The sequence below is a fragment of the Gobio gobio genome (genome assembly GCF_949357685.1).
Source record: "Gobio gobio genome assembly, chromosome: 22".
In the NCBI taxonomy this organism is placed as follows: domain Eukaryota; kingdom Metazoa; phylum Chordata; class Actinopteri; order Cypriniformes; family Gobionidae; genus Gobio; species Gobio gobio.
In genome coordinates, this window is record NC_137118.1 from 6,385,843 (window position 1) to 6,396,464 (window position 10,622).

The 10,622-nt window shown below is 38.5% G+C and overlaps 1 protein-coding gene across 5 annotated transcripts in view; it reads right to left on the minus strand.

Moving 5' to 3' along the window:
* The window catches only part of sytl2a (synaptotagmin-like 2a), a 31,233-nt gene extending 21,261 nt beyond the window's left edge, over positions 1–9,972 (minus strand). For 2 of the 5 annotated variants that reach the window (XM_079804154.1, XM_079804153.1), the window contains exons 1-2: positions 9,718–9,972; positions 6,608–6,867 (exon numbers count right to left, since the gene is read on the minus strand). In XM_079804154.1, coding sequence (XP_079660280.1) covers positions 6,608–6,708 — 101 coding nt within the window. In that variant the 5' untranslated portion in view covers positions 6,709–6,867; positions 9,718–9,972. The remainder of the gene's footprint in view (positions 1–6,607; positions 6,868–9,717) is intronic. The other 3 variants (XM_079804155.1, XM_079804152.1, XM_079804156.1) reach the window with 2 other exon arrangements.
* Positions 9,973–10,622: the final 650 nt, after the last annotated feature.

Below are 10,622 nucleotides of genomic sequence, written 5' to 3' on the forward strand. Positions count from 1 at the left end.
ATTTGGACCTTGAACCGTTTGGAGCCCACTGAAGTCCATTATATGAAGAAAAACCCTGGACTGTTTTCATCCAAAACCTAAATTTCTTTTCGACTGCAGAAAGAAAGACATGGACATCTTGGATGACATGGGGGTGAGTAAATTATCAGCAAAAGTTTATTTAAAAGTGAACTAATCCTTTAACATCAGTCAGCATTAGACTAAGTTAAAGGGTTAGTTCACCCAAAAATGAAAATTCTGTCATTAATTACTCACCCTCATGCCGTTGGACACCCGTAAGACCTCCGTTCATATTCGGAACACAAATGAAGATATTTTAGTTGAAAGCTGATGGCTGAGAAAGGCTTCACACAGGCCTCCATTGGCATTCAGTACATTGACACTTCCAAGATCCATGAAAGGCACTTAAAACGTCGTTACAAAGTCTATCTCACCACAGTGGCTCTACAATAATCATACAATGCGACGACAATAGTTTTTGTGCGCAAAAAAAAATCAAAATAACACCTTTATCCAACTTGTTCTTGTCTTCCGTGTGCGCCTCCACGACGCATGCGCGAGAATATGACGTAGCGCCGGTGTTCGGGAATCGATGAAATACACACTGAAGCCCCATTTTGAGCACTACGCCGAGACCTAAAGCACGATCAATGTAGAATCCAACAGCTTAGACACGCGCGTCTTCCTCTGCTCGTAAACAAATCGCTTCTGGGTCATATGTCCGAACGCCGGATCTGCGTCATATTCTCGCGCATGCGTCGTGGAGGCGCACACGGAAGACAAGAACAAGTTGGATAAAGGTGTTATTTTGATTTTTTTTTGCGCACAAAAACTATTGTCGTCGCATTGTATGATTATTGTAGAGCCACTGTGGTGAGATAGACTTTGTAACGACGTTTTAAGTGCCTTTCATGGATCTTGGAAGTGTCAATGTACTGAATGCCAATGGAGGCCTGTGTGAAGCCTTTCTCAGCCATCAGCTTTCAACTAAAATATCTTCATTTGTGTTCCGAATATGAACGGAGGTCTTACGGGTGTCCAACGACATGAGGGTGAGTAATTAATGACAGAATTTTCATTTTTGGGTGAACTAACCCTTTAAGATATTATTATGATAATAAAGCACTATATAATGATAGAACTTTAGTAATTAGAACTAAAACTGTTGGAAAGCATGTATTAATGCATATTTGTCATTTAACTGAACTTTGGACTGGTGGTGGTGCTTAAGATATTGTTGGTGTTTAATAATACTACTACTAATTCTACTACTAATAACAATATACAACGCACTAAGGGTTGATGAGCTGCTGGGTTCATGAATATTAATCACGTTGACAGCATTCGCTCAAACTGATTTGCTGAAATCAAAACAGGGACAGGAAAAGATGAGCGCCAGCCAATGAGATTGTCGTTTGCACATCCGTTCCGCCCACTACCGGAAAGAAACGGCATATCTTCTGCTTGTTCTAAAAAGCTGAATAATTCCAAATTAACTCCGTTATTTTGACAGGAAAATACAACAAAGAATATTGTTAACATGTAGCGTGTCGATTTTGCGTGGTATTTAAGACTCTCGCGCGCGTGTGTGTGAGAAACGCGCTCAGCAAAGCGACGGAGTTCTTCACACTAGAGTTCACGGTATGTCAGATGAGCTGATTTGAAATCGTGTAGATCGCTTGACAAGAGCGAAACTCTCAAGCGCTCATTCAGAGTATTTATGCTAAACTTATTCTTAGCATCTAACACACACACACTGGCGAGTAAAATCTGAGAATTTATTAGCCAATGGCTAATGATAGATATTATTTAATCGCCCAGAGTGACGATTATCTGCATACGCGAGTGTTTTACTCGCATTGTAGAGGGTTGAATACAATGGAAAAGTAGCAGTGCTCGAAGTGGGCCGGTACCATAGACGTAGTGTCTGTGATGTCACCCGTAGATTTCTGAAGAGCAAGTCGGTCGTTGCCATCTTGGCAGCACATCACTCCCTAATAACTGAAAATGGGCAAAGAGGCGGGACGTGGATTGCCACTTTGGTCAAGCTAGGCAGGCGTGGTTTCAGCAACCAGGCAACCACCTGTCACTCAAGTGGCCACGCCCTTAATTATGCAGAACTTTAAGGCTTAAAATAATTGAAATGGATGAGTTATAAAAAAAATCCACCCCCTCACAGTTGTCATGAAGGGCAAAATTAGCCGTATATAGACCAAAACAACTTTTTGTACCAGGCTTTACATTTTTTTTTTCTGCTGTAAAGGTGGGCATTTTAACATGGGGGAGATACAGATTTGACTCCCATTTGGGAGACTGACTCTAGTGGCCAGTCGATGAATTGCAGTTTAAGTCACTTCCGTGTTGGCTTCAAAGGAGACCGCGGGAGGTTGCCGAATGGCCGGTACTTAGAACTAGCACTTCTATCAAAGAGTTTATAGGAAGACAGTGCACTCGGATTACTTTTGCAATGCCCAATATGACGAATAAGCCCCGCCTTTTAAATGAAAGCACCAATCGTTAATTAGTAACGTCATCATGTCACTGCAGCTGCCGTTAGAAGCTCCGGTTGCTATAGAAACAGGCAGTGTTCTGAGACACACGTTTAAGACATTAGCATTAGCTTTGTCCAGGCTGAAAAATGCAGTTTTTGTCATGATTCGAGAGTTATCAAATACATTTATGAGAATTTATGTTGTTGTCAGATTTAATTGGTGGTTTCAAATATGATATTGAATCATAAGCTTGGCGAACAGTTTTGGAGAATTTGATGTTTCCCCATTCAAAGAGATGCACTTGCAGGCCCGAGAGGCGTTTCAAAGATGGCCGGCGGGTGAAATGACTTCTGTATTTTGATCTGTAGCGTACCCTCACTTTTCACTTTGAGCGCCCACAACGAAACATATAATCAGGCTATTAATTAATTTTAAACATCGCGCGTGAAAAGCTTTTATAAGCAGTACAAACTGAATGGATCAATTGTCTGCACAATATGACTGTGAGTGAAGCACAATTGTTTAATTTTGCAGTGAATCACCGTATAGGCACGTTCACCAGCACGCTCCAAAAGAGTGTCAAGATTTGCACAAGCTGTTCCTATCAAGACGCTGATGATAAAATGTGCAACCCATTAGAATTCTTTTGACAATGTGGTTTAATGCTACAGAGCAGGCACGTGCAGAGGGGGGGGCTTTGGGTGCTCGAGCCCCTGCCCTTTTTCAAAATGAATCAAAAGTGCCCCTCTCAGACAGATATCAATGATAATATTGTGGTTAATAAAACTAAATAAATGTGATTATTATAACATGACAATGTATACAATAGTAACGAACGGCTCAAAAGTCGGACAATTTCTGTTGAGGCGTTGTCATAACGCGTTGCTATGGGTCGCGTGCGTTTTGATTGACTGCTGAGTTTCCACTGCTCGGAAACGGCTCTCGAGCCAAATATGGTCCTTTCAGAGAGTGTGTGGCCTTACGGGAAAAAAGTAAACCAATATTTTTTTTTTATCGATAATCAGAGCTAATGTGTTGATTTAATTACAAAGCTATATACTGTATTAGCTATATATTTTAAAGTATTACACAATTCACCAATGCCCGTTTGTCATGTATATACACCAACCAATCGTGATCTGGCAAAGCAAGTTCAAATTCCATTGGGCGATGTGAAGCGGTAATTTTCTGTTCTTATTCATAAATCGGTTGAAAATTACATGGACAGACGAACTAACGTTTGTGGAACAATTTCCTGCGGTTTGGCTCATTTTATAAATTGCATCACTGACAAAATGGATTTTAACAAACAACAAACAAATCCCTGCACAAAACCACAGCAGCAAAAGTCGCATTAATGGTAAGTAGTGTTAAATTCACTTTTATGTATATTGATACACCGTTTACTATTACTATTTTATTTATGAAACTATCAAAGTTAAGAAAACCCAAGTGACTGGCGAAATGGTTACGTGAAAGGACTTTATTATACTATTTTTGAATATTATGCAGCATTATGAAATAAGTCTCTTATGTTCATCAAGCCTACATTTATTTGATAAAAAACAGCAATATTGCGAAATATATTAAAATAATGGTTTTCTATTTTAAAATAATTTAAAATATAATTTATTCCTGTGATCACAGCTGTATTTTCAGCATCATTACTCCACTCTTCAGTGTCACATGATCATTCAGGAATCATTCTAATATGAGGATTTAATGTCAATGATGGAAACTGATACTCTTTTCAAGATTCTTTGATTAATAAAAAGTTAAAAAGAACACAATGTAATAATATTTCACAATATTAGGCTATTGTTTTTTCTGTATTTTTGATTAAATAAATGCAGGCTATATATACACACATGTATATATATATAGCTATAGGCTATATATTTACATATTGCCCCTTTTTTACATTTGAGCCCCTGCCCCTGACGAACTCTCTGCACGGCCCTGCTACAGAGAAAGTCGAACATGACCTAAAACAGCCACTAAAGAGACTGATGAAAAGAGGGGAAAACATCATCCTACACAACCATTAATTAAGCTTTTTAATCTACTCATGACCACCTTTACTGGAATCGATCACATTCTATTGTATTTATTGTGGTACATTTTGATAGCCTAGAAATCTAGACGCACCCTAGCGACAGCAAATCTAATTTGCCATGAGTGTAGTCTAGAAACTCTCGGTAGACCTGCGAGCTGGAAAAAACAAACTCTGGTCAGGCCAATCACATCGAGTCGGTGGGCGGGCACGTCACGGCAGAGTTGCGGTGGTTCTGCTTGCTACTCATAAACAAAGAAGCTGGCGAACAGCGGTCTTTCGAATCGGCTTTGGCCGCGACTCTGGAAGAATTGGAGTTAAGCTTTTCTTTGAGAAAAGAACAGCACTGAAGTCATTCTTAAAAAAGCAAGATGTGTTCGGAGGTTTGCCGACCGGATACGTAGAAAGTTTAATCTATCAACTAGCTCCACTTCACGTTGCTCTCTGGTTGGTTGTAGCGCTATCCTATTGCGTGCAGAGGGAATTTGAAAGACAACCGTTTGTCCCGCCCCTCAGATTGAGCCCTGCCAATGGTGAGTTCCCAGACCCAACATCTTGATGTGGGTCTGGCTTGTCAAGCTAACAATGTGACTAACTTGTTGTAGAATTTATAATAGATAAACTGTCAGGGGAAAATATTTTTCAAAAAAGATTTATATTACAACTGTGGCATGTTGTAGCTATAGTTTCTATGCGTAGGTTGCTATTTGTCATAACAAATGCTATATATATATAAAAAGAAAGAAAGAAAATCGTTAGCCTTAGCATGGTAACGAGGAGCCGCCAATGGTCTTACCTGTAACTATATACTTATTGTAACAAATGCAATAGTCAAACAATTACAAGAACTAGCCTATGTTAGGTTACTTTTTCATAAGGACAAGCACAAGTTGATCAAGATTTTTAAAGTTTGGACCTTCTTGAGTTATTGACTAAGTGTTCTGCTAATAATGACAGATATCAGGGAAAAAACTGGCTTTCAGATATTCCATGAGATGACAGGATATTGACTTCCCATGGCACTTTGTAAACAAGTGATTGTTAACTATAGGCTACTTTATTGCAGTTAAATTATCAACCAACTTTGCATGTGCAAAAATAAATAAACATCAAGAGGAAGCATATGCCCTGGGATCCTATTAAACGGTTCACACTTCAACCCCCCGATGTTCAAACCAAAACTACAAAGGAAGACAACCAATCACCCCATAAAAACACCCAGAATTTTGACCACCTGACCACCAATTATTACCCCCCGTGTTGAAGTCACTACCTGACTGCCTAATCCGAACCTCACCCCTAATCCTAACCCCTCCCCCACACCTACTCCTAAACCTACCAATACTAGGGGGGTAATAGTCTGGCAGGGGGTCAGAATTTGGCACAACACCGGCACTTTATTTTCTCCTCTTTGAACAGCAGTACAGTGGAAATGTGGTATGTTCTGTGCGAACGGCCCATTAGAGTGAAAATCGTATTTGTTCTTAAAGGGGTGGTTGCATGCGATTTCACTTTTTTAACTTTAGTTAGTGTGTAATGTTGCTGCTTGAGCATAAACAGTATCTGCAAAGTTACAGCGCTGAAAGTTCAATGCAAACGGAGATATTATCTTTTAAAGTTATGGCAATTTATTGCCTTCAAAAACGTCCGGTTTGGACTACAACAAGCTTCTTCCCGGGTTGGTGACATCATAAACCCTTGCTATAAACATAAACACTGCCCCCGCAAACACGCAACAAAGTGGGCGAGGCCACGTCGCAGTCATTACGAAAGAGAGAGAGCTGTTGCAGAACTACAAACTACATTTGGCCATCTAACCAATCTAAGACCATTGCGTTTTTCGGAGGGATGGGCTTCACAGAAGCAGGAAGCAAACGAGCCGTTCAAAGGACAGTGGAGACAGCGGTGTGGAATAAAGGTAAAATATAAGAAAAATATGGCGTTTAAAAAAAAAAAGAAGTATTAAGACATGTTATACTGCGACCCATAAACACAACCAAGCCTAGAAAGAAAACACGGAACCACCCCTTTAATCCACCACGAATCTTTTGCCTACACTCACTTAATCCTCTGTTCTTCCGACTTCTTCAGCTCTGCGTCCCTCTTCAGCACCGTCAGGATCATCTCTTGCTCTTCCTCTGTCAGGTAACTCAGGTCAATCATGATGAATGGCTTCGGGGTAAGTGATAACCGATGAGTGTCAGATCGCCTCGGACTGGTTCACTGAAAGTGTCAAGAGCATCACTGTGGGTAACTTGAAGGCTGATGCTTGACAAGTCACTCCATCACATCATGGAGACCATCAGAGGAGACTTGTAGCACCTGCACCAGACAAACAGCAAACGTTAATAACCACAAATATTTAACAAAGTATGAGCTCGGCTCACAAAGAACTACGTCTTCCCAGTGAATTCTTCTGACCATTAAGACATCACATGATCTGTATTGTTTCTAATGAAGCCGGGCTATCAAGACGTTGAGCATCATCTACGCTTCCCTACACATTTGTAATGACATACTGTTTCTCCGAATCAGCTCCGGTCCATACAGTATGTGCTCAACACTGGACATGTGACATGGCATTGTCAGATGACTATCTGAGGATTTGGGTATTGGCTGCTTCTAAGAGCAGAGAGCACAGTCAAAGACTCTTTTATTCCTAAATCAAATTACACTTAACTCAAATTAGGTGGCAGCACACAAATGGTATCAATTTGAACAGTCTGCTTTTCTCAAAGACAGTATAAAATAATCCATGAAAAAGTAGAAATATGACTAAAACCATTTTAAATAACTGGAATCATGATATTTTTGGAGGTTGGCAGAATTCCACATGTCTGGATAAGGTAACATAACGCATTTGAGGGGGGGCTCTTTTTCCCTAAAAGAGCTTTCTATAGTAAAAAACGAATTCGTTCTCATTTAATTTGGCCAATGATTTTTATCGATAAATTGTCAAAATGGCTAAAACAGATAAATGCCTTTTGCCAGAGACACTTTTTTCATAAATAAAGGATTTAAAATTTGTTTGTTTGTTTATTTATGCATATTTTATCATGACATTCAGATTTCAGGTTATCCTGTCAGGCTTGCATGATTGATTGCAATCAAGCTACATTTAAAGTAACATGCTTATAATAAACAGGTTAAATTAACAGTTTCTCCAAAACTCTTGCACGGGCATATCTAGATTTTTAGATACAGCCATGATACATTCCAGCCAAAGAGGAAGTTTGTTGTTACTTTCCTATTTTGGAAACCTGTTCCTGAGTCTTTTTCACGATTGAGTCATTTCCTTTAGAAACGCCTCAACTACAACAAAAATCCTTGCTCCAAGATAGCTAATATGATTGTATAATAAAGATTCTCTAGTCGTTATACATTTTTAAATCTAAATTTCTAATCTAACCTCAAAGCACACCACTAAATGATTTCTCTCAGTACAAACCAGATTTCAAAATGACAGAAAGCATTTAAGTGTCCAGTCGTTCTGAGAAAGGCATGTCATGACAACGTCGGAGGGATGATTGCCTGAGGCGGGATCTGTAAATCATAACTTTTCAAGGGATGCATCATTACCGAAAGAGAGAAGAACTAGTCTCATCCAAACACAGTAAACATTAATAATGCATGTTAACCGTTTGTCTATTCCACATCCCTTTGAGGCATGTACCATAACAAAGAGTTGCCACATGGTTTGGGTTCACTTATTACAGGGGCCAGTTAAATAAAATGAGCCACTATGTTAAGACTGAGCCTTAAGAGCTAGTTTGACTAACTAGCAGTTAACAAAGTGGCAATCAGTCATACTTTTCCAGTTAAAATTAGAGCGATCTACTTTTTTTATGTAACTTACTTTACATAAGTTAGGACCAGTCTTGAAGAAAAAAAATGAGATTACTAACTTTTAAGACTGGTCTAAGCAGTTTATGCAACCGGCCACAGTTTTACTGTATTGCAAAGAATTTTGAAAGGGTTTTAAGCACTTGTGCACATTTTTTTTTTCACAGTGACAAAAAATCCTACTGTACATGTTGTGTTATACACTCTAAAAAAAAAAAGGTTCTATATGGCACCAAAAAAGGTTCTTGGCTCGTAATCATAGGGGAACCTTTTTTAGAGCTATACAGCACCAATTTTGGTGCTTCAGTGGTTCTTCAGCGGTTCTTCAGAGGCGCTATATAGCACCTTAGTCAAAGAACCGGTGAAGAACCACTGAAGCACCAAAATTGGTGCTATATAGCACAAAAAAGGTTCCCCTATGATTACGAGCCAAGAACCATTTTTGGTGCCTTATAGAACCTTTTTTTTTTTTTAGAGTGTACCAGCATTATCAAATTACAACTATATAATAACATTCAGCTCTGAACACTCCTTGTCAAGTGGAACATAGGCCTATATTTACACACTCTAAAAAAAAAAGGTTCTATATGGCACCAAAAATGGTTCTTGGCTCGTAATCATAGGGGAACCTTTTTTAGTGCTATATAGCACCAATTTTGGTGCTTCAGTGGTTCTTCAGCGGTCCTTCAGAGGCGCTATATAGCACCTTAGTCAAAGAACCAGTGAAGAACCTCTGAAGAACCGCTGAAGAACCTCTGAAGAACCACTGAAGCACCAAAATTGGTGCTATATAGCACTAAAAAAGGTTCCCCTATGATTACGAGCTAAGAACCATTTTTGGTGCCATATAGAACTTTTTTTTGTTTGTTGGTTGGTTTTGGAAAATGCATATCTTAAACCAAGACGTGCTTCAAATTGGTATTTTTAAAATGTAAAATAGATGCTTTAATATACTTTCCTGAGGAAGAAAATGTAATAAACTGGTTCAGAGACAATAACCATAAGAGTCATTGTGGAAGTGGTCATGTAACTAATCACAGTTTGATCTGGATGTAAATAAATACTCTGCATTCTTTCCTAAATAGCTTTACACGCATTAACAGATTAGGGAAGCAGGAAATGAGAAAAGATTGAGAATGGCTCCAGAGATAAAAAAGCACAAAATTCCAGACATGAAAACAACTTAATGAAATGAGCGCCTGTTGAGACAGAACCCATCCCTGTCACAGCATGCAGCAAAACTTCAAACTCAACGCAGTGAAGTTCAAATCTTAAGTAAAAACAGTAAGTATTACGGCAAAATAAAACAGCTGACAAGAGAAGGTTTACCTGAACTCTGCTTGTGTGGCTGCGTTATTCTTTCAAGACTGTTAATGTAACATCTGAAACACCAGAGGAGTGTATAAATCCATTTGCCAGACACTTGCTGATATGAACCGAAGCATTGAAGTCTCCAGCTTTAAAGTGAGGCGTGTATTTCTACCGGTGTGTGTGTGGGGGGGCTTCTCAAAACCTAAAGGGCTAAAAATGCTGTAGAATGACTTGTGGTGAGTTCCGAACGATATCCAGAATGTTGTCTAGGTAGGAGGTTCACTACAGTTTTGACACGCTTATAAAGGCGTGGTCACGCTCTGTCACTTTCATACACTTTTAATTGTATATCACACGCACGTGCCATATGCATCATTGTGTAATTAAATGTCCTCTCGGTGACAGCACAAAACATCATGTTCATAATTTAATAACGAGACACGCATGGAAATGAAGCATCATCCACTCCCTGTGAATCAGAGTTTAATGAAGGTGAGTTCACGTCATTCTGATCTCCCTAAACATCAGCTTTAAAAATAAGAATATGTTTATATATTATATAGCCTACAAGTACATTCTGATATTGTGATGAAGCCTAATATAGGCCTATGATAAATAAAACAAACTGAAAACGTTTGCCAAATGTGCTTAATGTATATAATTTATCCAGCAACGTCATAAGGTTTTTTTTATATATATATATATATATATATATATATATATATATATATATATATATATATATATATATATATATATATATATATATATATATATATATATATATATATATATATATATATATATATATATATATATAAATATATATATATAGCCTATTATTCAAAATAAAAAAAGCATGCATGACCACCTGACTTTCCCCACTTTAAATCCTGACACTATTGGTTGGTAAGTTTGTCCAG